Source organism: Pan paniscus, chromosome 11 (assembly GCF_029289425.2).
Source record: "Pan paniscus chromosome 11, NHGRI_mPanPan1-v2.0_pri, whole genome shotgun sequence".
Classification (NCBI taxonomy): Eukaryota; Metazoa; Chordata; class Mammalia; order Primates; family Hominidae; genus Pan; species Pan paniscus.
In genome coordinates, this window is record NC_073260.2 from 25,941,916 (window position 1) to 25,968,110 (window position 26,195).

The 26,195-nt window shown below is 44.0% G+C and overlaps 2 protein-coding genes across 5 annotated transcripts; one reads left to right on the forward strand and one right to left on the reverse strand.

Moving 5' to 3' along the window:
- Nucleotides 1–2,102: 2,102 nt before the first annotated feature.
- On the reverse strand, nt 2,103–21,364 carry C11H9orf43 (chromosome 11 C9orf43 homolog). Of its 4 annotated transcripts, none has more exons than XM_003833065.5 (14): nt 20,762–21,364; nt 18,113–18,312; nt 17,863–17,998; nt 12,601–12,658; nt 10,557–10,657; nt 9,180–9,216; nt 8,271–8,443; nt 7,457–7,607; nt 6,695–6,752; nt 6,354–6,427; nt 6,044–6,131; nt 3,556–3,632; nt 2,830–2,893; nt 2,103–2,621 (listed from the first exon to the last, which is right to left on the reverse strand). In XM_003833065.5, exons 2-14 carry the CDS (start codon nt 18,261–18,263, stop codon nt 2,407–2,409), a joined length of 1,383 nt encoding a protein of 460 aa, XP_003833113.1. In that variant the 5' UTR covers nt 18,264–18,312; nt 20,762–21,364; the 3' UTR covers nt 2,103–2,406. The 4 variants fall into 4 exon arrangements, with proteins under 4 accessions (XP_003833113.1, XP_008956807.1, XP_003833114.1 ...); XM_008958559.5 differs by having other exon boundaries at nt 18,113–18,327; nt 20,762–21,096; XM_003833066.6 differs by having other exon boundaries at nt 20,625–21,096.
- POLE3 (DNA polymerase epsilon 3, accessory subunit) lies at nt 21,044–24,519 on the forward strand. The gene is made up of 4 exons (XM_003833068.7): nt 21,044–21,533; nt 21,621–21,706; nt 22,033–22,151; nt 22,770–24,519. Exons 1-4 carry the CDS (start codon nt 21,468–21,470, stop codon nt 22,937–22,939), a joined length of 441 nt encoding a protein of 146 aa, XP_003833116.1. The 5' UTR covers nt 21,044–21,467; the 3' UTR covers nt 22,940–24,519.
- The last annotated feature ends 1,676 nt before the right edge of the window (nt 24,520–26,195 follow it).

A 26,195-nucleotide genomic window follows, 5' to 3' on the forward strand; every position in this document is an offset into this window, starting at 1 on the left:
AGAAATTAATAATAGAGGGAAATTTGAATTTGCCTGGATATTTGATATTAAGCAGCTATGATTAATTTTTGTAGTTATTTTTAACACTTTTCTTTTAGAAGTGTATGCTGAAATATTTATGGATAAAATGACCTTTGCTTCAGATAACCTTGTTCAGGATGGGGGTGTATGTATATGAAACAAGATTGGTCACAAATTGATAATTCTTAGGTAATGGACACATGGGATCTCATTAACTTTTATATGTTTCCAACTTTCCTGATTATAAAAAACATGGAGCCAGCATCCCTGGGACCCACATTAATCAATTACAGAGGAAGACAGACAGCACACCAGGAAGGAGAGGAAGTCAGACTCTGGTTAAATATGATGATGAATAACCTACCATTGTTTCCGGAGAATGAGGTGAGAGAACAGCAGAGTGGAATAATGAAAAGAGCTCTGACCTAGCACTAGGAGACCCAGATTCCAGCTTAGCCCCACTTCCCAGCTCATGAGCTCAGTCAAGACAAATCCCCTCTCTGAGCCTTGCTATCCTTACCTTTAAAATGGGACTGCAAATTAATGATCTCTACATTGTGGGGTTAAATTCTTCCTCCTTAAAATTTGTCCCAAATGATGGCTCTGGACAGTCCTAATGTTTTGCAGGACTCAGGATAAGTGTACAAAAACAGGTCTACTAACCATGTCTGAACATTTAAAAACTATAAATTAAGCTAACAAATTGTTAAATAAAACATGTTCTAACTTGCTACCTTGACCAGTATACCTTCATGATCTAGAAAGCCAGGTTCATTCAAAATCCACAGATTCCTTGAGGTTCCACACTAACATGCAGCACTAGAAGAACCAGCCCTCACTTCTCATCCCCATGATCCCATCCTTACTGGGAAAGGCAACAAATGCTGATACCCCAGTCTATCTGTCCAAGCTCTGGGCACATCCCTCTCCAAATACCCTCCTCTTACCCCCTTGAACCCAGCAGCACACACACTGGTGGGATAGTCCACTCTTGGGAGATGGACCCACAAAAGAGGCCTGCAGAAGCCATGGAAGTAGGCAAGAGGCCACTGAGCAGGGAATTCCAGGGTTCCAAATACCAGGAACAAAGTCTAAAAGGGGAGTCACAGACTCCAGCTAGGTGTACATCCACTTGGTTCTGCAGATTTCTCTGCCATGAGGGGCAGCACAGCCAGAACACCAGAGGACTTTCTAAAGCACGGGGCCAAGGGCCTTCCTTGCCCAGATCTAAGATACTGAATACATCAAAGTTTCATTATATTATTCTCTTTCCTTTTACGTAATTTTGAAATTTTTACATTAAATCTTTTTAAGGACTAAAACATGAAAAAAAAAAACCTCCAAAACCAAGTTAGAGGTTCTCTGAGACTCTGAAATTCTGAGCCTTTATGAGCATCACTGAAACTTTCCTGCGCAGACTCAGTTCCTTAGAAACTAGAGCTTTTCGCCGGGTGCGGTGGCTCACACCTGCAATCACGGCACTTTCGGAGGCTGAAGTGGGCGGCTCACCTGAGGTCAGGAGTTCGAGACCAGCCTGACCAACATGGAGAAACCCCCATCTCTACTAAAAATACAAAATTAGCCAGGCATGGTGGCATATGCCTGTAATCCCAGCTACTCGGGAGGCTGAGGCAGGAGAATCGCTTGAACCCAGGAGGCGGAGGTTGCGGTGAGCCGAGATCATGCCATTGCACTCCAGCCTGGGCAACAAGAACGAAACTCCATCTCAAAAAAAAAAAAAGAAAGAAAAAAAGAAAGAAACTAGAGCTTTTGGCTGGGCACAGTGGTTCATGCCTGTAATCCCAGCACTTTGGGAGGCTGAGGAGGGAGGACTGCTTGAGCCTAGGAGCTTAAGACCAGCGACACAATGAACATTATTTGATAACAATGTAGATCCCATCTCCAAAAGAAACCATTTCTAGGGAATGAGAGGAAAATCTAGGGAGCATCATGGCAGCTCCCATGAGCCAAATTCAGCCTCCTACAACTGGAAACCTTTCAGAACTTCAGAGATAAGAGTGACCCAGAAAACAGATACCAAGAAACATCTTTCCCTTCCTCCTAGAAACAGAAAATGAGTCTTTTGATTGAAAAGCAGTTGTGTTTAATCACCAAAATTATTCTGACCCTAATGGAAAGGAAATAATCTAAATTTAAAAGGGCTGGGGATTTTTCTCCTACATTTATTTTAGAGGCAAGTAGAGGTGAACAAAGAAAACGGAATCCCTAAGCTCAGAGCTCAGGCCCTGGTAAAGGCTCCAGAGAGCAGAAGCCCCTCTCCTCTTGCCCTTATGTGAAACGTTGCTGCCCTCAGGATACCATCCATCCCGCTTTGGAACACAGCTGCCCCAGGGGATGCCTTCAGTCTATTCCTCCAGAGGCTTCTCACTCTGCCCCAGAGGACTGGTCCTCCTCATCCTCATCATCAGTGTCCTGAAGAATCCTAAGTAGTTTGAGCTCAGAGTTCCAGCCTGTGCTAGCCATAATTTCTGAAAAGTTAAAGGAGATCTTCTTTTGCCTGGCAGCCTGGGCTTCTGGCACAGCGTCCACTGGAGCACTAATGTCCTTGTTAGTGGGTTCTGTTTCATACAATTCAGGACCTAAAAGAAGATGCAGTCATTAATTGCACCTGTAAACTCCTCTCAACTACAACAAATGGAGGACAGAAAAGGAAAAATGGGGTGTTTTTAGGACTTCTCTGAGATAGAGGAACTGTGCCTTCAGGGAGGTAAACTATCCTGGTCAACACAGGTTCAACTCTCCCTATCCTCAGTCACTTACTAAGGTTCCTCTACTCTAGTAACTTACTTTTTACACTGTGGTGGAAATCCGCATGGTCATAGTAGTTCATCTTTGGTCTCTCCGTGGAATCCTGAAATTCATTGGGGTATAAGGAAATTTGAATCAAGACTTTAGGAAACTAAAAGAATTTTTCTAAAAGATGCTTTTCTTGGAGAAATTAACATCTAAGATGAGCCAGAGACCCACCTCTTGGGACTGAAGAGAAGCTTTTATCACACGTTCTTTGCCCTCCATGCTGTCCAAATGAACCTAGAACCACTCCTTCCCATTCCCTGCAGTCAACTAAGGGCAGACGGCCTCCAAAGATGGCTTCCAACAATTCCTCCCATTCTGGTATGCACATGCTGTTCCTCCCATCAGGAGATAGGGCCTATTTCTTCTCTTATTTACTCTCTGGGATGGACTTGTGACTTCTTTGGCCAAGAAAATGTGGCACAAGTAACACTGTTTTAGTTCCAGGCCCATCCCTTAAGAAACTGCTTTCATGAGACTACTATGCTATCAAAAAGCCCAAATAAGCCACATGCAGAGGCCTCAGGAAGGAAAACCAGCAACTTGGCCAACAGCCTCAGCCCAGCTGCATTAAGTGACCTCAAGCAGGAGAAGAACAACTGTCCAGTCAACCCACAGAATCATCAGCAATAACAAATCATTGTGGTTAAGCTTTGGGGTTGTTACATAGTAATAGATAACTGAAACTGGGTCCTAGCAGAGGCCTTGGTACACTCTCACCTGTTTCGAAGTGGTTCCTTTTTCCATCTGCTGCTGCTGCTTCATGTCACTGTTCTGACCTGGCAGAGTTCTGTAACCTAGTAACCAAAGAGTCCATTCAATCTTCCTCTTATTACCATATCATACCCTATTTGGGGGCTTCTAGGTGACCCCTAGTCTACAAGTGACTCTGCATCCAGGAAAAGACAAGACCTTGATGGCAGGTAAAAGGTAGTTAGACCTTTCTGAGTTCTACTTGAGATTCTGCTCACCTGGGACTGTAACTTCATCTATTACAGAATTAGAGATTACGCTCAAGTGTGTGTTAAAAGACCCAGGATTCCTCCAAGAAACCCTAATCTACTTTCTCACAGCATATGAATACTCCTCTTACCAGAATGTGACTCATCTTCTTGCGCCATCCCTCATGTACCCATAAACAAAGCAAAAACAAAAACCTCTAGTTTTATGTTTCTTTTGCATCAGCTGCTTCCCCAACTAGTCCCTAGGTAGATTCATTCGTTCTTTTCTCAATCTCCCTTTCCCTAAACAAACATCTTCCAAGCTGCCACCAGAGGTATTATGCTAAATTATAGCATTTCCATGGACTCCCTACCAGCACTGGTTCTCACCTTAGCTGTACACTGGGAGAAATGAAGAGCTTTAAAAAACAAACAAACAAAAAACACTGAGGCCTAGTTCCTACCATCAGAAATTCTGACTTAATAGCTGGGACACAGTCTGAGTATTAGAGTTTTAAAAGCTTCTTGGCCGGGCGCAGTGGCTCACGCCTGTAATCCCAACATTTTGGGAGGCCAAGGCAGGCAGATCACCTGAGGTCGGGAGTTCGAGACCAGCCTGACCAACATGGAGAAACCCCGTTTCTACTAAAAATACAAAATCTTAGCCAGGCGTGGTGGTGCATGCCTATAATCCCAGCTACCGGGGAGGCTAAGGCAGGAGAATTGCTTGAACCCGGACCCAGAAGGCGGAGGTTGTGGTGAGCCGAGATCACACCATGGCACTCCAGCCTGGGCAACAAAAGCGAAACTCCGTCTCAAATAAATAAATAAATAAAAGCTTCACAATTGGTCTTAGTGTACAGTCAAGGCGGAGCACCACTGGCCTGGATGATAAAGGTCAAAAGACTTAGCAGTCCATACAAGCCCCTGCCTACCTCTTTGGTGTGATAGACCACTCTCCCTTAAATACCCAACCCCACAACCACACTCAACTGCTCAGTGTTTCCTGAGCAGCTATGATCCTCCTAGATGCCTTTGCACAGGCTATTCCCTCTCAAGAGTTCTTTCCCATATCAGGAAAACTCCCACACATACTCAAGATCCAATGCAAAAATCATCTCTTCCATAAAGCCTTTCTCAACTCAGTGAGGACAGGCCACTGCTCTATGAACATGACTCACAGAGGCACCCCAGTCACCCAAGCAAAATTGCTCCTATTGGAGGCATTGGGAAGGGGTACAAAAGGCACCAGAACGGAATTCAGGGGAGTGGTAGTGGTCACCCTAGATGGAGTGTTAACCTTGGATACATCACCTCCTGCCCGGGGCCAAGCCCTGATTCTGTCCACCTCCCATAAGAAGGGCAGGAACCTTCCAACCTTCAGGTTAGAGCAGATCATTGGCATCAGACAACTAAGTGAGATGGGAAGGAAAGCAAGAGGGCAACATCCTTCTCAGGAAACCTCATCTCAGCCCTCCCAGTGCCCCAGGATTGGAGAGCTCTTTCTGATGATTAAACAGTTGTTTTCATATTAAAGTCAGCAATGTCCAGTCTGAGAAGGGCACAACGATCCTCCAAAGTTTGGGGGGATTCTTTCTCCCTCCTCCCATTCTCCACTCAAGTTGAAAAATTTTGGAGGGATAGGGGTAAGTATATGCCTGAGCTCAGACATAATAACGACTCCAAAAAGGGGAGATGTCCATTCTTGTGTCCAGCATGAGCACTGGAGCAAAAGAACTGCCTGACAAGGGTTGGCTCCCTGACTCCTGGATGGGGCTAGACAATGTGTTGATTTTAACGTGAGGCTCCGGAGACTCTCTACCTTGTGGCAGGAAGGTTAGGGGGCCCCGGAGCTCTGCTTCCTTAGAACTCTTTTGGGGTTCTAGTGAGGGGCCCCAGCTCTCCCTGCCTCATTGGAAAATGGGCCCTCAGGGTTTTCTCTTCAGTAACCTGGACTTGCTCCTCTCCTGATCCTCAAAGTGCTCTGCCTTTTCTAAGGTAGAACCTGAGGAAAAGATGACTGGGATTCATGTTCATGGTCATCTTTCAAGCCCTCATGTGAAGCAGACATCTGGCTCAGCTTGTTTGTTTAGCAAATTTATGAAGGAAGGATGGTGCATGAGAGACCAGACAGACTGAAGCATTCCAAGAAACTCTGAGTGCCTGACAAAGGCAGGTCTCAAAATGACAAGAGCATGTTTAGCTTTTCCTGCCCTCAGATACCTACCCCTCAGGGATCCTATCACCCCCAACCAAGCATATATTACCATAGAGACGGTCATGAACGGTGGTAACTGGATGTTTATGTGAAGTGCTCTGGCTCCCTGGATCACTCTTGGCTTTCTTTTTAGCCTCCTGAAACCCACATCACGAGGAACAAATTAGGATTTTTGGAAGTAAAGAAAACTTTTTTCAAAAGGAATATCAAAAAGAAGGAATTTAACATCTACAACCAGACAAGAACTTTATATCTATAACCAGATAGAAAACAAGGAGACCCCCACCTTTCATACATCCCTTCCCATTCCAGGCTGTAGACCTCTCCCAGTCCCAGCAAGCCCCTCACTGCCACTCTACCTGTTTCTTAATAGGTGTTTTCACCTTCCTCTGTTGCTGCTGCTGCTGCTGCCGCTGCTGCTGTTTCCTGTAACCTGGTGACCAGAGAGCCAGCTTGATCCTCTTCTAACAGCCCCCTCTCTCCCACTGGAATGCCTGCTGTGCCTTCCTTCACAATGGTGACTCCCTGGTAAGGACCAAGCCAGAGGGGCTGCTTCCTGAAACTATTGTTTCCTGAGTTCCACATGTGACCTTGTATGACTGTGGCCACAAATATAACTGAATTGGACCACGTTAAAGTATGAGAAATGTGGGCTAACAGAAAATGGTGCTTAGAGATCCAGCAGCAACAGCAAATCTACCTTCTGTCTTCAGGTTATGTAATTTCTTCAAACGTTCAGGATATCGCAGTGCTGGTCTCTGGAGAAAGAAAAAAGAAAAAGAAAAGCTCTACTGCAGGTCTTTCCCTTTCTCCAAATGTATCCCCCAAATGCATTTATTCATCCAGTCAACAAGCACATTTTAAGAACCCAGTGTTTTGCAGCATTGTACCAGGGGCTACGGAGGAAGGGAAAAGGTGTGGGGAACAAAGTGCAGAAGAAATAGAGAACATGGCCAGGCATGGTGGCTCATGCCTGTAATCCCAGCACTTTGGGAGGCTGAGGTGGGCAGATCACCTGAGCTCAGGAGTTCGAAACCAGCCTAGGCAACATAGTGAGACCCTGTCTCTACAAAAAATTAAAAATTAGCCAGCCATGGTGGCGCACACCTGTAGTCCCAGCTACTCTGGAGGCTGAGGTAGGAGGATGACTTCATCCCAGCAGGTCAAGGCTGCAGTGAGCCATGATCAACCACTGCACTACACCCTGGGTGACAGAGTGAGACCCAGTCTCTCAAAAAAGAAAAGAAAAAAAAAGAAAGAAAGAAATAGAGAACATTGCTCTCTCAACACTTCCCCATCGACTGGCTTTTACCTACATAGAGCCCAGCCTTCTCTGGGGCATGGGTTCAGAGTGGAAAGGCAGAAGAGAGATAAGGAATAGAATGTCAACTCTTCCAGATTTGAGGAGAGATGGGTTTGAATTTTCACATAGGCTTCTTCCCTGCTGTTTCCTAGCTCTTACTTCCAGGGTGAGGCGGTGTATAGATAGAAACATCTTAGAAGAAATCGCACTGTCAGGTCGGTTCTTTTCCAAGGGAAGATTCTTTTTCATCATGGCCAATTTTATCTTCGTCTCTGGACAGTGCATGGTTTGCTTTCCACCTGGCAAAAGTCTGAAGGGGACAGAGGACAGCCAGTCAGCAACAGCTCTTCCCGGAAAGCATGGCTGAGGAGAAAGAGATGTAAAGGGCTCCAAGAAATTTCCACTTTGGGTCTGAAAAGGCCTGTACCAACAAGTGCTCATTTGGTAACACTTTTCTGATGCAACTATGATCATCATAGCTGCATATACTCAGTGCTGATTCTATGTCAGGCTCATGTGCTTTTATAACACCTGAGAACAGATATTATTCCCACTTTGCAAATGAGGAAAATGAAGCTTTAAGAGGCTAAATACATTACCAAAATTCATATAGCCAGTTAAGTTTCAATGTAAAATTCAAAGGTCATCTCACTGCAGACCACATATTCTGCCTACCACTTATTCATAATTCACCTATAAAAAGAAGACAGTGATAGTGCCTACCTCCTAGTGCAAATTTAAATGAAAGTACATGTGATATGCCTGGCACAGGGCCAGGCAAATGGTAAGTGTGACAAATAGTGGTGGTTATGATGGTCATCCCTGCCTGTTGGTAAGTCCAAGAGTTCAGTAAACAAATTGGGGTGATAGTTTTCTCCCAGTCCTACTCAGAAAAAGCACACTGTTTAGACCCATCCCAGCTTCAGTAAAAAGCAGGTGCTCTGGCTCTCCCACAGACCTACATGATACTTACTCCTTCAGTAGATCCTGAGGTAACGCTTCGGATTGAGCCCAGAGAGGTAGGAAATCTGAACTGAATTGTTCAGACAATTGCACTGGGGTTGGAGGAGGCACGATCATCCCTGGTGTTCCTACTCGTGTTTCTGCGGACTGATTTCCAGAGAGACCCAGAAATGACTTGCTTTTCTGGAAGAGAAACAATGGAAAGAATTCTCCAAAGCACTCTTTTTAGCCTAGTCCTTTCCATCAACATTCTAGCCTCTCAACACTACCCTGGCATGTACTCCAGCCATGGTTGCCTCCTCTGAACGATGAGGGCCGCCACATTTCCCTCTCAAGCTCCCAACTCTGTTGTTGTATTCAGATCATACAGGGATTCGTTGTTTTGTTTCATTTTCCAGAAAGGTCATTCGTTTACTCACTCAACAAACTGAACAAAAATTTATTGTCTAATTATGTGTCAGGCACAGGGCTAGGGATGGGGATTCAGCAATGAACAAAATGAACCAAGACACTACTCTCATGGACATAGCAGTCTTACAGTGACTTATCCAAGGTCACATTTACTCATAAATGGTACAATTAGAGTTAGAAGCCCAGGTCTTAAAACTCCTAGTCCATTGAAATTCTATATCATCACGTTGGGGATTCGTTTTTAATTGACCAAAAACTCCCCCTGAACACGCAACAGTTCCTCCTATTATCTCAAGGTGCTCTTCATCTCCCTATAGGAAGGAGACAGAAAAAAGGAGTCTCTGAATAGAGAATGGTTTGGTTAATTATTCCTAAAGAAGGGTTTTCTTTAGCAGATTTGCATCATTTCAGGAAAGAACGGGGGTAAGGTGGAGGAGACCTGAAAGGAAAACAAAATAAACTCTACATAGCAATATTATAAAGGTTTGCACAAAAACATCAAACTCACCACTGCCGAGTTCTTTCTTTTCTTCTTCCCATGCTGGCTGGAGAAAAACAAAACAAAACAAAACATGCTTCTCAGCTGGACTTGAAATAAGAGTAAGCACAACTTATTCCCAGATATCTTATACAGAAGCTCCAAGGATATTTGTGAATGATGACCACAAAGATTCCTATCTTTGATCAGTACTCAAAGATAGCTGGTTGGGAACCCAGCATTAACTGCTGCCCAAGTACCTTCTGCTAAAAAGACCCCCCATCCTCATATCTAAATTAGGTTTCCCATTATTCTCTCAGGCAATCCGGTTACCTACTTTCATAGCATGAATCCAAATTAGAAATGATATATGTAGGTGTGGTTATGTCTGTAATGGCTGACTCCCCCTGACAAGGCTCCAACAGGACAGGGACCAAATCTATTTGGTTCACTAAATCCTCACTGCTTGACACAGAGATGTTTGGTAAGAAGTATTTTTTGCTCTGACCTCTTCCTCCTTGCCTGGGACGTGGATATGATAGCTGGATCTCTAGTAGCCAACTTATACCTTAAAAGCAGCCATGAAACTCCTTAGAAGTTGGAATCCATGGGCTAAGGATGATGGCCCAAAAAGCTAGAAGGAGCCCTGGTTTCTAATTATCTCATGGAGCTCACGTGACCTAGCCTGCCTACTTCTGAGCTTCTTTCACACGAAAGGAAATAAACCCTTAGGGTTGTTTTTCATTTGTTTATACCATATATACACACACACAAATGCATATATATAGAGAGAAGCACTCACAGGATTATTTTTTAAAAAGAAAAACAAAAGAAATAAAAAGAAATTCTTAAGTTTCATCATCTCTAAATGTCACTTAAGAACCTGAAAGCCTCAAGGATCAGGAAAGAAGAACCAAACACTTTCCCCATGGTTGTCAATATTAGCAAGCCTTTGGGCCTTCACCAAATGATCTTTGTCACACTCTTTTGTACACAAGTCCTATATGCTATTGCTTTTGTACACTGTACTAGGCCCTGGGGTTGAGAACAGAGATTCACATGCTTCACTGAGAACTTTTTCACTTGTTGCAAGTGGCTAATAAGAAAAACTAAGAGAGAGCATTTATTTCTTAGTCAAGCCTTATAAGTAAGTTGAGCCTTATCTTGTATGCTATTTACTGCCGTGTAAAATTTGATATGGAGAAGTCCCACAGCATGAATCTCAAAATGCATTACATTAAAATTCCAGTGTAGCAAAAGGCAGATGCAAGAGACCACGACCTTCTCTGCTTGGCCTCCTGCTACTTGCAATGAGCTGGCTAAATGGGAGATCACAAAAAGGACGCTGCAGAAGACATCAGGGATTTATAGAGTCAAAGTCCTCTGAGTTCCAGATATGATACTCACCTCACATGTATCTCTGTTTCTTCTGGGATCCACAATACAACCATATTTCTAACATCTTCAGGGCAGGGAAGTTGCGTCTCATTCAAATTCAACACTGGAAACTAAGAGAAAGATATAAAGCCTATGTATGGCTTGAGGTGCTAAGCTCCTATATCAGATTAAGGATATGCTAAGCAAAGAGTTTGGTGGCACAGAAGATGATTTTAAGTTTCCCATCTTCAAGGTATCTTCATAATATTCTCCCAAAAAAAACAGACTACTCCATCAAATATCAGTATAGGTATCTGCAAGAGTGAGTATTAATAAGCAAATAATCTCCCCTGCTTCCCTGTGCCATTAGGGTAGCATTTAGCAACTCCCAATCCAATCCCATATGAGGGTGCCCTGGGGCTTACCTACAGGAACATTACTTATCCTGCCCACTCCACTCCAAAGACTTAGATCCCACAGACATTACAATCTGCAGTTTGGGAGCAGGAAGAGAACTGATAGAAACAGAAGCAAGGTGTTTTCTTTTACAGTCTGACTACAATTATAGGCATTTACATAAAAGTCAAAGGCTAACTCTACTCACATTTAGCTATTTAGGATCCTAGAACACTAGTGCTCAAGGAAATCTTATAAATCACCTAGTCCATATTCCTGGTAAGATACACACACGAAAAAACTATTCAAAATAAGGTTGTCCCTGTGAAGACAAACTGATGGACTTGGAGGTAATAGGAGAGATTCCTTTTCATTATAAATCCTTTAATGCTTTTTGAATTTAAAAATCATGTTCATACATTATCTCTTCAAATAATTAAATTAAAATAATTTAATCTCGGCCAGGCATGACAACTCATGCACTTTGGTAGACAGAGGTAGGAGGATTGCTTGAGGCTGGGAGTTTGAGACCAGCCTGGGCAACATAGTGAGACCCTGTTTCTACAAAAAGTTTTTAATTAGCCAAGTGTGGTGGTGTGTGCCTGTAGTCTCAGTTACTCAGGGGTCTGAGACAGGAGGATGGTTTGAACCCAGGAGTTTGAGGCTACAATGAGCCATGATCATACCACTGCACTCCAGCCTGGGTGACAGAGAAAGACCCTGTCTCTTAAAATAATTATTATTATTGTTGTTATTATTATTTAATCTAATCCTCTTGTTCTAAAGAAGTCAAAGAGGTAAAGTGATTAGTCAATTCATCCATTCAAAACTATCTACCATCTCAGTTCCTTATACTCTCCACTACACATGATATTGAAAAGTGAAGCATCTCAAGAAAAAAATAAAAGGCATCCAGTAGTACTGCAAAGAATAGTAAATCTCTCTTTACCATAGTTAAGTAGGAGGGTTTTTTCTTCCTAAAGTTCTAATTTAGCTCTACCCCTAACTAGCTGTGTGCTTTAGCTAATCACTTCCCATCTCAGTTTCCTCACCTGCAAGATATATAAGATAGGCTGTGGTCTATCAAACCATTATAGTGTTCTTCAAACTGCAATTGCAACTTATTCATAGGTCATAAAATCAAATTTTTTGAATCACAGACCACATTGTTTAAAAATGAAATAGAATAAAACAGAATAGGGCAGAAAATATTAGAGTATATAACTCATAGTTAGGGTAAGGATTGTTCCATGGTATTTTTGTTGTAAAATCTATTTTACTGTAGATCATAGCTAAACACTTTGTAAGTTATCAGATGAGATGATCTTAAGGCCTACCTGGGTCTGCCATTCCGGCATTCCAGTTTCCCTGATTATGAGATGACAGTATTTACTGAGTAGCTGAACATGTTCAATGCAGGATAGAGACAGAAAATTCTCACCTACGCCAAACCCATACAAATAGATCCCACTGGCTTCTAGGATTTCTGAAAACAATATGGCATGTAGATAGCACAGAGTCTAGCATACAGGAAGGGCCCAATATTAGATGGTTACTATCAACATTACTATTCAGATTTTAGTCCTCCTGAGGAATAATTTCAAATAAAGGCAGAATAGTTTATTTCCACTAGTAAAGGAAAAATGTTGAAGAAGTACTTTTAAAATCTATGACTTACTTTGGGAAGTCTGTTAGTACAGCTGATCAAACTTTTGTCAGGTAAACCCTTCGGAGGCCTAAAAAATGAGTTCCACACATAAAACAGAAATACAAAAGACTTATTGGAATGATAACGTTAGTGCTATGAGGAAATCCTTCTACTTATCTACAGAAAACCTTGGGCTTAATGCTTACCAGATGAATGTAGGATCTCACCATAGCCTTAAGTTTTGTTTGTTTTTCCCGGAACAGCTCCTTAACAGACATTGCACACTGCAAATACTTCACAACTATTTGTTCCATCAAACAGAATTCATAGCCTACTCTTCTCTCCAGCTAGAGACAGTTATATCACCATCAATGAAAGTTTATTAAGTACTTTGATGTAGATGCTCAAAATATGTTACATAAATAAAATGCAGTATATACATACAATAGAATATCATTCAGCTTTTAAAAGTCATGAAATTCTGATACAGTAGTCCTTTATCCATGGTTTCACTTACCCACAGTCAACTATGGTCTGAAAATAGGTGAGCACCTATAACTAAGGTATTTTGAGAGAGAGAGAGAGAGACCACAAGGACGATATTCACACCGTGAGTTTTCATCACAGTATATTTTAATTGTTCTATCTTATTGTTGTTAATCTCTTACTGTGCCTAACTTATACATTAAACTTTACCATTGGTATGTATGTATACGTAAAAACATAGTAAATATAGGGTTTGGTACTTTCACAGTTTCAGGCATCCACTGGGGGTCTGAGAATATATTTCCTGCAAATAAGGGGGGACTACAGTATATACTACAACACTGGAAACATTATACTATGTGAAATAAGCCAGACACAAAAGGACAAATGTTGTGTGATTCCACTTATATGAGGTACTTAGAACAGGCAAGTTCATAAAGACAGAAAATAGAATAGAGATTACCAGGGGCTGGGAAGAGGAGGGAATGGGGAGTTGCTGTTAATGGATACAGTTTTTGTTTGACATGATGAAAACATTCTGGAAATGGATAGTGCTGATGGATGTACAACACTGTGAATGTACTTAATGCCAATGAATTGTATGCTTAAAAATGGCTAAAATGGTCAATTTTTATTATGTATATATTTACCACAGTAAAAAACTCATATCCTTATGTTTTCATATCACTTGCTATTTTTCTTATTTTTTAAAAGACATGTTACATGCATGAATGAATGAATAATGTAAAGGGGTAAATGATAAAGACCTTTAGGAATGATAGTGAAATTTAAAAACAAAAAAAAGATAAAGACCTAACACTCAGCCTGCTTTATGAAGTCCTACATGACACAGACTCCTGCTTCCTGTTTCTACTGCAGCTCCCCAGCCTCATCTCTGACCACTCTTCCATTCCTGCTCTATGTTCTAGGCACAATGAACTATTTTCCTGATACAGACATAATTTCCTCTTGCCTCCAAGCCTTTGCATATGCTGTTCCTATGGTTTAGAACTCGCTTCCTGCCAACCTCCCACCTACAACCCCCATTTCACTAGACTGCTCAGACTTCCAGTCTAGGCACAGATGCCACTTACACAGAAGACAGTGCCCTGACTTGGGAACCCTTTCTGGTGTTTCCACACACCAGGGGGCGGTCCTCTCATGACACTCATCATACGGACTGCTTATTTCTTTGCCTCCCCAACTAGGCTGAAAGTCCCTTGAGGATAAAGACTGTATGTTGTTTACTATTGTATCCCAGCATTCATCACAGTGGCCCGCACTAAAATACAGTTGTGAATTGAATGACTAAACCAATGTCATGGTCCCTGCTTTCAAAGGGCCTAAAATCCAGTTGGACAAACAGGAGATAAACATAAAAATATCAATAAGCATGTCAGGGACTGAAGTACTGGGGGTAGTTTGGAAGAGAGAGTATCAGAGGCTAGTGGGAAATGAGGAAACTCAACCTTGACAGAAGAAAAGGACCATATTCTCTCAATCAACAAATACTTACTATGTTTCCACTACTTGCCATGCATTGTTGAAGACATAGGAGACAGAGCAGCCAACAAAAGAAACATATGGTCCCTGCTCTTGTAGGGACTGACATTCTCATGAGAGGCGGCAAACAAATCAAAAAAATCATTTCAGGTCAGAAGAACTGAAGAAAAATGATGCTTGGTTAAATGACAATGAGGGTGTAAGGAAATTTTAAATAGACTGGTTGAGGAAGACTTCTGTGAAAAAGCAACATTTAAGCTTAAACTCAAATGACCAAAAGGAATTAGATGGAAGGATCTAGGGCAGTATTTCTCAACGAGGGGGCAATTTTGCCCCCAGGGGACATCTGGTAATGTCTGGAGGCATTTCTGGTTGTCATAACTGGAGGTAGGGTACCATTAGTATTCAATGGGTACAGGCCAGCTAAAATAAGACAGCCCCAAAGGACAAAGAATTATCTGGTCCAAAATGTCAATAGTGTTTTTAAAACAAAAAACAAAAGAACAAAAAAAAACCTAGTTGAGAGAAAAAGTGTTCTACTCGGAAGAAACAGTAAGGCCATTAGCCCTGGGGTGGGAGGTGTGGCATAGATGAGGAATTGCAAGAGCAGTGCGGCGGCAGCCTACTCAACAAGGAAGGGAGAAATGCCAGATGAGGTCCAGTAGGAAGGCCAGATCTCGTAGGGCCTTACAGGCCAGGAAAGGGACTTAATGAAGTGACAGGAAGGAAGAGGGCCTTTAAGGTTTAGGAAACTGCATGACAGAAAAGCACAATCAGAAAACCAGTCTCACACAGAGGAAAAGTTGGTGTTCAAGAAGAGAGGACTCTGATTAGAGGAGCCAGACAGTAAAGAGAGAGGCCACCAGTCCAGAGTTGGGAGGTTTGAGTCTGTTCTCTAGTAAGCAAAGTTCTGATAAAGGGGCTTTTCAAGCAAGGAAATGAACAAAGCAATATTTCTGGAAGATTAATCTGTTGGCCATACGTAAAATAGCTTCGAGGAGAAAAGGCAGGGAAACCAGTTCAGAAGCCACTGCAAAAACCCACCATGTCATGAAGGACTGGTCTCCGACAGAGAGTGTGAAGCAGAAAGCAAGACACACTGAAGGAAGAAGGCGTGGAAATAGGGAAATGACTAGAGGAGGCAGCTCTCTCACAGCTCTGCGCTATACATGGCGGGCATGGCAGGGGCGGAGTGTGTCCCTGGGTATGAATGTGAAGCATATCATAGGTCCTGACTGAGAAACACCGCTGTCTAACCAGAGTTAAAGTCCTAGAGAACATGAAAATAGTCATACCTCTTCCTATACTATTGTTAGCCAAAGAGAAATCATTAGGGGCTACTTAAATGGAACAGGAGAAAAGAAACTACTATGAGAGCCACCACTGGTGCTTTATTCCAGGTAACAAAGTCTTCGAATTTTTTAAGTCTAAGTTTTCCACAGACACCTGTCCCTTTGTTTCATGTACCAGCAAGCACTCATTGGGTACACAGACACTGTAGGAGACTCAAGAAAAGAAAAGAAAAAAAGGCACTTCTTTTTCCTTTAGGAGCTTACAAATAGTTTCATACCTAAAAATAAAATATTATTATAGAAAGACAGGGGCCGGGCATGGTGGCTCACGCCTGTAATCCTAACACTCTGGGATTACAGGATAACCCCTTTACATTATTCATTCATCCATGCATGTAACATGTCTTTTTAAAAATAAGACAAATAGCAAGTGATAGGAAAAAATAAGGATATGAGTTTTTTACTGTGGTAAATATATACATAACAAAAATTGACTATTTTAGCCATTTTTAAGCATACAATTCATTTCAGCTCACGAGTTCAAGACCAGCCTGGGCAAACATGGCGAAAACCTGTCTATACAAAAAATCCAAAAATTAGCCGGGAGTGGTGGCGCGTGCCTGTGGTCCCAGCTATTTGAGAGGCTGAGGCTAGAGAATCACTCAAACCCAGGAGGTGGAGGTTGCAGTGAGCCGAGATCGTGACACTGTACTCCAGGCTAGGCAACAAAGTAAGACCCTATCCCCCACCAAAAAAAAGGAAATAGAAAGACAGGGTTGGGCATGGTGGCTCACACCTGTAATTCTAGCACTTTGAGAGGCTGAGGCGGGTGGATCACTTGAGGTCAGGAGTTTGAGACCAGCCTGGCCAACATGGTGAAACTCTGTCTCTACTAAAAATATAAAAATCAGCCACGCATGGTGGTGCACGCCTGTAATTCCAGATACTCGGGAGGCTGAGGCATGAGAATTGCTTGAACCTGGGAGACAGAGGTCGTGCCATTGCACTCCAGCCTGGGTGACAGAGTGAGACTCTGTCTCAAAAAAGAAAAAAGAAAGACGGTATATATGGACGGTTTTCTGTCCGTACATACAGATGCTGATAAGATGGGCTGAATTGTGTCCTCCCAAAATTCATCTGTTAAAGTCCCAACTAGTACTTCAGAATTTGACTGTATTTGGAGATATGGTTTTTTAAAAAGTTATTAAGGTAAAAATGAAGTCACATGAGGGGGCCCTAACCCAGTAAGACTGGTGTCCTTGTAAGAAGAAATTAAGACACAGACGCACAGAGGGAAGACCATGTTAACACATAGGGAGAGGGGCTCAGTATGGTGTCTCATGCCTGTAATCCCAACAATTTGGGAGGCCAAGGCAGGAGGATCACTTGAGGCCAGGAGTTCAAGACCGGCCGAGGCAACAAAGCAAGACCTCGTCTCTAATAAAAGTAAAAAAAATAATAATAATAACCAGGCGTGGTGGTGCACACTTGTAGTCCTAGCTACTTGGGAGGCTGAGGTGGGAGGATCGCTTGAGCCCAGAAAGTTGAGGCTGCAGTGAGCTATGATCGCACCATTGCACTCTAGTCCAGCCTGGGTGACAGGGTGAGACCCTGTCTCAAAAAAAATAAATAAAAAGGACACAGGGTATAAAAAATTACCATCTACAAACCAAGAGTGGTCTCAAAAGCAAACAGTCTTGGCAACACCTTGATATTGGACTTCTAGCCTCAAGAATTACAAGAAAATAAATTTTGTTGTTTAAGGCACCCAGTCTATGGTATTTTGTTATAACAGCCCTACCGAACCAATATACCTCCCAAATTAACCAATTCCTAGGGCACAAGTAGGAAGGGTTTCTTTCTGTTTCCCACTGCCTATTCACCACTTCTTTAACCCAATTGGTATTTTCTTTTTAATCTAGCTTTCTCAAAGTATACTAATGGATAAGGAAAATCATAATCCAGAATTTTGAGACAATAGGCTGTAAAGGAAGATTCCATGATAATTTACCTGCCATGAAATTTGGAGTAAAACTTTGAACTCTGAGACAATAAAGAATGGGCCTTAGTAAAGGTACATTCTGGTAAATGACGAGGTGCAAAGCCGGAATCTGAGATGTCTACCACGGTGAGCACTGGGAGTTTATCTAAGAAGGCAGACCAGAAGAAAACATGTTAACCTGCTGCCTGGAGAAAAGGAGCCACATACATAAATACATTAAGGACCTCGTGAGGGAGAGGACAGAAGCTGGCTAATTCACCTTCAGCATCCAGGGGAGTTTTGCAGGATGAGCCGAGGATTCGAGGATGGCCCCTCTCAATGCGGCTGATAGTTGCCCAGCATTGTGGGTGCTGACAAACAGCCAAGCCACAGGTGGTTTCGTCCCACTGGCTCTCATCTGGCAAGTCCATAGCTAGAAATGGTTTAGGCCAAAGGCCAACCCTGCAGCATTCTAGTGCTCTGGAAAATCAACAGCTACATAATTAGGGAGTATTATACATTAGCCATACAGTCCAGATGTTAATTTGAACTCACAGTATAAAATATTTCTATTGAACCTATATAGGTAAATGATGGCCACAAAATAATTAAAGATTGGATAACAAGCAAGTATGAAAATATCTCAGCATAAAGTAGAATGGCAAGAGTTTGAGAGCAGGACTTCAGGTCTCCTAATTGGCTATTTAATAGCTGAGTGACCTGGGACTTAACCAGTCTGAGCCTGTTGCCTCCACTGTAAAATGAGGATAAGCTTATTTCACAGGGTCATTATAAAAATTAGTTAATGGATATTAAAAGCCTGGCATATTGTTCCAAATAAATATTTGCATCCTTTCCTTTTCCCCTTCGTTAGTCATCAGGGAGAAGATGCCACCATCTCCAAAAAGCATTATCAAATTATGACCAAAGTAGTCACAGAAGTGTCTTAGAAGGCCCAAACTTTTGGAAGACATGTTTCATTTTTCAGTGTGCTCCAGTTCCCATGCAGGCAGATAAAATACCCACCAGCAATGAATGTGTCTGCTCAAATAGCAAATCACTAGACACTGCTAGTTGCATCAGAGGCCATTAGCTTTTCATTCATTGGCCATATGGCCTTTGACAAGTGTCTTCACACCTCTCTCTCAAGTAGGTGGAGGGGTCCTGACTTGGTGTCTCAGGTCTGTAACCACAGCACTTTGGTAGGCCAAGATGAGTTACCCCCTCTCCACAAAAAATAATAAATAACATAAGCAGAAGGAGGGGAATCCCTAAGTAGGACTGCAGAAGCATTAAATGAGATAATGTACTTTTATTCATGGGAGGTGTTCAATAAATATTATCATCTTTTCCTTTCTAGAGGTGTTTTAGGCAATCACTAACTACCACCTTATCCCTAAGAACTTTTTAAGGACAGTGTCCATTTCTTTCTTTTATTCAACACATTTATTGATTACTAAATATGTGAGGGGACCTGCTTTGGACATGAACAGTAATAAACTCCCTGTTCTAAACAGTTTCATAATTTAGACCAAAGATAGACTATCAGCCTGGGATTGCACCTGGCCTATTACTTGTTTTGTTTGGCTAGCACTTTGAATCAATTTTAAAATTGAAATAGCCCACAATGTCCAGATTTCTGGCTCCTTTTAGGGACCAAAATACTTGACAACACTGGGCCCAATTCCAGCTGAAGAGCAACTGACTAGCGCTGAGCAGCCCTGACGGTTTCAGCCAGGTCTGTTCTATCCAAGCGGAGTTCCCCCACCAGACCTTATGGTCTCTAATTGAAACACTTTCAGTTGCCATTTATCATAGCATTTGCTCTTTTGTTTTAAAATATTTCTCTATAATCAGGCTTCTATCGAAAGCGGGAAAACTACAGGGCGACTTGGGACTGCATGCTTGACGGGAAAAAAAAGCAGCATTAATTCTCAGTGGGAGGCTGGACGCGGTGGCTCATGCCTGTAATCTCAGCACTTTGCAAGGCCGAGGGAGAATCACTTGAGCCCTGGAGTTCGAGACCAGCCTGGGCAACATGGTGAAACCCTGTCTCTACGAAAAATACAAAAAATTAGCTGGGTGTGATGGAACGCACCTGTAGCCCCAGCTATTTGGGGCTGAGGTGGGAGGACCACCTGAGCCAGGGAGGTCGAGGCTACAGTGAGCCGAGACCGTGCCGCTGCACTCCAGCCTGGGGGACGGAGTGAGACCCTGTCAAGAAATTTTAAAAATTAAAAAAATAAATAAAATCAGTGGGAGTGAGAATTTCTACGAACTTAATATAAAAATAACTTAAAAACAACTTAAAACGCCATTGCGCCGGGCGCGGTGACTCGCGCCTGTAATCCCTGCACTTTGGGAGGCCGAGGCGGGCGGATCACGAGGTCAGGAGATCGAGACCATCTTGGCTAACACGGTGAAACCCTGTCTCCACTAAAAATAGAAAAAAATTAGCCGGGCATGGTGGCGGGCGTCTGTAGTCCCAGCTACTCGGGAGGCTGAGGTAGGAGAATGGCGTGAACCCAGGAGGCGGAGCTTGCAGTGAGCCGAAATCGGCGCCACTGCACTCCAACCTGGGCGACAGAGTGAGACTGTCTCAAAAAAAAAAAAAAAAAACCCAAAAAAAAAACGCCATTGCAAAACCTTGAGAATGGTTTTAACTGGAAAAGATGTATGATGAACAATTTAACTGAAAAATAAATACAATTTTAACACGGTTTGTTTTTGAAAGCGAATGTGACGTTGCATTCTTCATACAATGAAAAGGCTGCTTCTCGCCCTTTCGTTACCTGCCCAGTCCGAATTGACTCCTGAGACCTAATCAGGCGCATCTCTATATGGCCAGCATTATCCCTGGGCTGCCTAAATAGTTCGCGTTAAAAACAAACAACAACAATAAAATCTAAATAACACTCAGTCTTAGTACCATTATTACAAAAGCGTGAGGAGCGAAAAGATTAAAGATGAACATCAACTTCGGTAGAGATGGAAAAAGACTGCCCGCTCCATTCCAGGAAAGAAAAAAGAAAATGGGAGAATCTGATCACGACGGGCTGAGGTCCTGTGAGAGCAAAGCAGATTCCAAACCGCTTAGGGTTGCTAAATCAAGTGGTAAAACGTGGCCCCTTGCTGCGCGGTGAGATTAACGGACCCGGCAGGCCCAGAGCCTGCCTCGGGTCCTAAAGGGACCCGCCCCGCCGAGTCAGCCACGCCTTCGTCTCCCACACGCTGCGCCCGGCCGCGCCGTCACCCAGCAGCGGCGCAGGGCACCATGGGAAACGGACGGAAGCTCCATTGAGCCAAATAAGTTGGTGAGAAGGTTCCCGACGCGGCGATGGCGAGAAGCAGAGAAATGGACCTGGGGAGGGGCGTGCGGGGTGCGGTAGGGTTGGATGGAAGCCTTGGCGGGCCAAAACCACTGCGGCTTCAAAATCCGGATGCGCCGGTATTTGAGGCGGAGGCGGGGCACCAAGGAGAAGGGAGGCTATGGCGCTCAGAGCACTGTGGGACACTGTAGGCCACGTGGGGCGGGACGGAAGCCTCGGAGGGTCAGACCGTAGCGACGCGGGAAGTCCGGACGCAGTAGCTCCCTGAAGCGGAGGCGAAGGGGAGTTTAAGCCCCAGCGGCGGCAATGGCGGAGAGGCCCGAGGACCTAAACCTGCCCAATGCCGTGATCACCAGGATCATCAAGGAGGCGGTGAGCAGCTCGGGGGGTGCGGACGAACGGGCAGGAGGGAAGCAGGTGCTGGAACGGCAGCTTTGCTCACCCCCGGTCTCCTCGCAGCTCCCGGACGGTGTCAACATCTCCAAGGAGGCCCGGAGCGCCATCTCCCGCGCCGCCAGCGTCTTCGTGCTGTACGCCACATCCTGGTGAGCGGGACAGAGGCATAAGGGAGGCGCGGGGATACTTGGCTGGGAGTTGCTGGCCGGGAGCCTACAAACCCCAACGATTGTGCCCTCCCTCGGTGGGGACATGTTCACAGTCCTCTGCCAGTTTTTACAAGTTCTGAAGCAAAATAACACAACAAAATCACTTTGCTTTAGCTTTTTCGTGCAGAGAAGGAAAGGACTTATCCCTGTCACACCAAAATCCATACATGTAAGAGGCAGGCTTTCCCGTTCCACCTCTGGGTGCTCCTTTTCCCACTCACGCCTTACAAACAAGAGGGAGTCTGACAGCCTTTCTCTTCTCTCAGTGCTAACAACTTTGCAATGAAAGGAAAGCGGAAGACGCTGAATGCCAGTGATGTGCTCTCAGCCATGGAAGAGATGGAGTTCCAGCGGTTCGTTACCCCATTGAAAGAAGCTCTGGAAGGTAACGAGCCTCTTGTCTTCTAAACCACATAGAAGATGGTCATCCTGTATGACCTGTTCACCAGGCCCTGAGCCTTTCTCAGCGCGGGTCCCTTTAAGTCCAGTAAGCCAGCACTTGATGTGACTCGACCCAGTTCGGTGGGCACCACCTCAGATCTGTTTTGTGATGCTGAGCAAGTTATTTTTCCTTCTCTGCCTCCGTTTTTGTTTTTGTCTTGCTTTTCTTGTTTTTTTTTTTTTTTTTTGAGACGGAGTCTTGCTCTGTCACCCAAGCTGGAGTGCAGTGGTGGGATCTTAGCTCACCGCAGTCTCCTCCTCCTGGGTTCAAGCAATTCTCCTGCCTCAGCCACCCGAGTAGCTGGGACTACAGGCGCACGCCACCACGTAGGGCTCATTTTTTATTTTTGTAGAGACGGGGTTTCACCATATTGGCCAGGCTGGTCTTGAACTCCTGACCTCAGGTGATCCGCCCGTCTCAGCCTCCCAAAGTGCTGGGATTACAGGCGTGAGCCACCGCGCCCATCTGCCTCCGTTTTTCCAATTGTACAATGTAATTAGCTCCTGCAGTCTGTCTGGCTCACTTTCAGCTGTCTCCTAACCCCTTGTTTCCTCCTTACAGCATATAGGCGGGAGCAGAAAGGCAAGAAGGAGGCCTCAGAGCAAAAGAAGAAGGACAAAGACAAAAAAACAGACTCGGAAGAGCAAGACAAGAGCAGGGATGAGGACAATGATGAAGACGAAGAAAGGCTGGAAGAAGAACAGAATGAAGAGGAAGAAGTAGACAACTGAAAAGGGCGGGAGACTGTGTCACCTTGGAAGGTACCACTTGAAATGAGACGTGCTACGTGTTTCTGTGAAGCTTTTCCATGCTGGGCAGAGTAGTCTCAGGCAAAAGTGCCTGAAAAGATCAGAATAAAAACTGACTAGAAATACCATCAAAACCAGCACTTACCAAACTCAGAGCATCTGAGTAGCAGAATCCTGTTTTGCTTCATCAATCTGAAGGTTATGGCCTTTTGACAAGAGGGATTCTGAACGACTAAATTAGTCAGTTTGCTCGCTTTTGTTTACTTAAAATATATGGTTAGATGGTTTTTGATCTGCAGTCTTCCCTAGTCCCCTAAATAAGTAATAACTTCCATGCTGCCTGCTGTGTTCCAGATCACAGAGGCAGCCAAGGCTCAGGAAAAACTGGGGCTTTGCTTATGGTCAGCCTATGTTTGATTGCACAGTCTTTGACAATAGTAGCTTACTAAGACTGCTCAGAATGAGTAAGCTTTAGGAAACTACTAAAATGCTGTGGGAGAATAACAAAATCTGTTCTCTCTCTTCACTTGACAGAAGCATTAACTGAATTTTGTTTTTCATAGACCCACTCGGCCCAAAACCTTTCTGTATTGCCTGTAGATGATCGGCCTGCTGGTGTGGTAGTAATCTGATCACAGATATTCTTAAATCAGCAGTGTGGAATGGTATTAGTCAAACATGGTGCCAGTGTCTTTTACAAAAACAGATGGCATAGTGTCAGATGTACCTTACTCTCTGCTACTGTACAGCTTTAGGATTTGTCATCACCTCCTGGAAGGTGTAAAACCCCAGGCTTCCTCTTCTTGTAGTCCATCTCCCAGACTTGTGACTATGGCTTTTCATTCTTCAATTCATGATGAGTGCCAAACTTGATTTTCTCTAGGCACAGCTTTCTCCCTCTGTGCCTCTTACTTCCTTTCTCTCTCCTGTGCTCCCCATCCCACTTTCTCATCTGCCTCCTTTTCTCACTTCTGTCAGTCTGTAAGCTTTGATAACCTGCTTAATACTCCAAAGTGTGAGTTCCTCTGATCTCTTGATTCCTTAGTTCTAATCTCACGTTTTGTTTTTAAGAGATGGAATCTCTCACTCTGTGGCCCAGGCTGGAGTGCAGTGGCATGATCATAGCTCATTGCATCCTTGAAATCCTGGGCTCAGGTGATCCTCCCGCCTGAGCCTCCTGAGTATCTGGGACTACAGATGCGTGCCACCAAGCCTGGCTAATTTTGTCTCATGTCTTCTAAAAATTATTTTGTGAAGCCCCTTCACAAAAAACCTTAAGGGAAATCTGATGGTGCTCAGGAATCTAACTCTCCCCAAACCATCCTCTTTAACTGCTTCTAAAATATCTCTGTTGGCCTTTCTTAGCCTTTTTCTGTTTCCATTCAGTGCTCCAAGCGCTTTTTGTTTCTGAGTTGAGTGCTTGGGGTTTGACAGGTAGTGACGTGTAGTTTGACACTGTTAACTTGTTAAATACAGTGAAAAGTTTGTGAGTGAAGAATGCTGAGAAGATTGTAATGCTTTGTACAAATAAAAGTCTTGTTAAAAAATGATGCCTCCTCTTTCATGCTGCTTGTTCACAGTGTGTTTTTGGAGAGAGCCCCTGATGATACTCTCCATGCAGTTTTTGGCGTGTGGACTTGGCCAGACCTTTGTAAACATGAGATACTGCATCGCCTTGGATGACCAGCAGGTGCTGCTCATTCACAGGCAAGGGCTCTGAACTACTGCAAGAGCATTTGTTTTGTTTTGTTTTGTTTTTTTGAGACAGAGTCTCAATCTGTCGCCCAGGCTGGAGTGCAGTGGCATGATCTCGGCTCACTGCAACCTCCGCCTCCCAGGTTCAAGCAATTCTCCTGCCTCAGCCTCCCAGGTAGCTGGGATTACAGGCGCCCACCACCATGCCCAGCTAATTTTTATATTTTTAGTGGAGACAGGGTTTCACCATGTTGGCTAGGCTAGTCTGAAACTCCTGACCTCAGGTGATCCACCCACCTCAGCCTCCCAAAGTGCTGGGATTAGAGGCGTGAGCCAACACACCTGCTGAAAGAGCTTTTTTTTTTTTTTTTTTTTTTTTTTTTGTAGACGGAGCCTCACTCTGTCTCCCAGGCTGGAGTGCAGTGGCATGATCACGGCTCACTGCAAGCTCTGCCTCCAGGGTTCACGCCATTCTCCTGCCTCAGCCTCCCTAGTAGCTGGGACTACAGGCACTCGCCACCATGCCTGGCTAATTTTGTTTTTGTATTTTTAGTAGAGATGGGGTTTCACTGTGTTAGCCAGGATGGTTTCGATCTCCTGACCTCATGATTCGCCTGCCTCAGCCTCCGAAAGTGCTGGGATTACAGGGGTGTGGCCGGTGCAAGAGCTTTTCATGGATGTACTGGGCACCCTTATACATACTAGATTCTCAGCAGCTTCATTTATTGAGCCCCCTACTGTGTCTGGCACTAACTGCTTTCAAGTATTAACCGTTTTTTATTTTTATTTATTTATTTATTTTTTTTTTGAGACAGAGTCTCACTCTGTCACCAGGCTGGAGTGCAGTGGCACAATCTCGGCTCTCTACAACCTCCACCTCCCTGGTTCAAGTGATTCTCCTGCCTCAGCCTCCCAAGTAGCTGGGTCTACAGCTGCGCACGCCACCACACCCAGCTAATTTTTGTATTTTTAGTAGAGATGGGGTTTCACTATGTTGACCAGGATGGTCTCAATCTCTTGATCTCGTGATACACCCGCCTCAGGCTCCCAAAGTGCTGGGATTACAGGTGTGAGCCACCACGCCCGGCCTTAATTTTTTTTTTTTTTTTAATTTGAGACAGGGTCTATCTGTGTTACCCAGGCCAGTCTCCAACTCCTGGGCTCAAGCAATCCTCCTGCCTTGGCCTCCCAAAATACTGGGATTACAGGCATAAGCCACCACACCGAGCCCTAAGTATTAACTCTTAAACCCTATGAAACAGCACTGCTGTTACCTTTTTTATCTCTTTACCACAATGCTATATCACCTATCTAATCTACATAGCTTTTTCTTTTTTATTTTGAGACAGAGCCTCGCTCTGTCACCCAGGCTGGAGTACAGTGGTGCGATCTTGTCTCACTGCAGCCTCTGCCTCCCCGGTTCAAGTAATTCTCCTGCCTCAGCCTCCCTAGTAGCTGGGATTACAGGTACTGGCCACCACATCCAGCTAATTTTTTGTATTTTTAGTAGAGATGGGGTTTCACCACATTGGCCGGGCTGGTC

Excerpts from the sequence above, each read along its gene's own strand:
- C11H9orf43 (XM_003833065.5), bottom strand. The coding sequence starts at position 18,263 with ATGGACTTGCCAGATGAGAGCCAGTGGGACGAAACCACCTGTGGCTTG. Across the intron at positions 10,658-12,600 it reads GTACTAACAGACTTCCCAAA|TTTCCAGTGTTGAATTTGAA; the intron begins GTAAGTCATAGA and ends TCTTTCTCTTAG. Across the intron at positions 6,428-6,694 it reads ACATAACCTGAAGACAGAAG|GTTACAGGAAACAGCAGCAG; the intron begins GTAGATTTGCTG and ends TCTGGTCACCAG.
- POLE3 (XM_003833068.7), top strand. The coding sequence starts at position 21,468 with ATGGCGGAGAGGCCCGAGGACCTAAACCTGCCCAATGCCGTGATCACC. Across the intron at positions 21,534-21,620 it reads CCAGGATCATCAAGGAGGCG|CTCCCGGACGGTGTCAACAT; the intron begins GTGAGCAGCTCG and ends GTCTCCTCGCAG. Across the intron at positions 21,707-22,032 it reads GTGCTGTACGCCACATCCTG|TGCTAACAACTTTGCAATGA; the intron begins GTGAGCGGGACA and ends CTCTTCTCTCAG.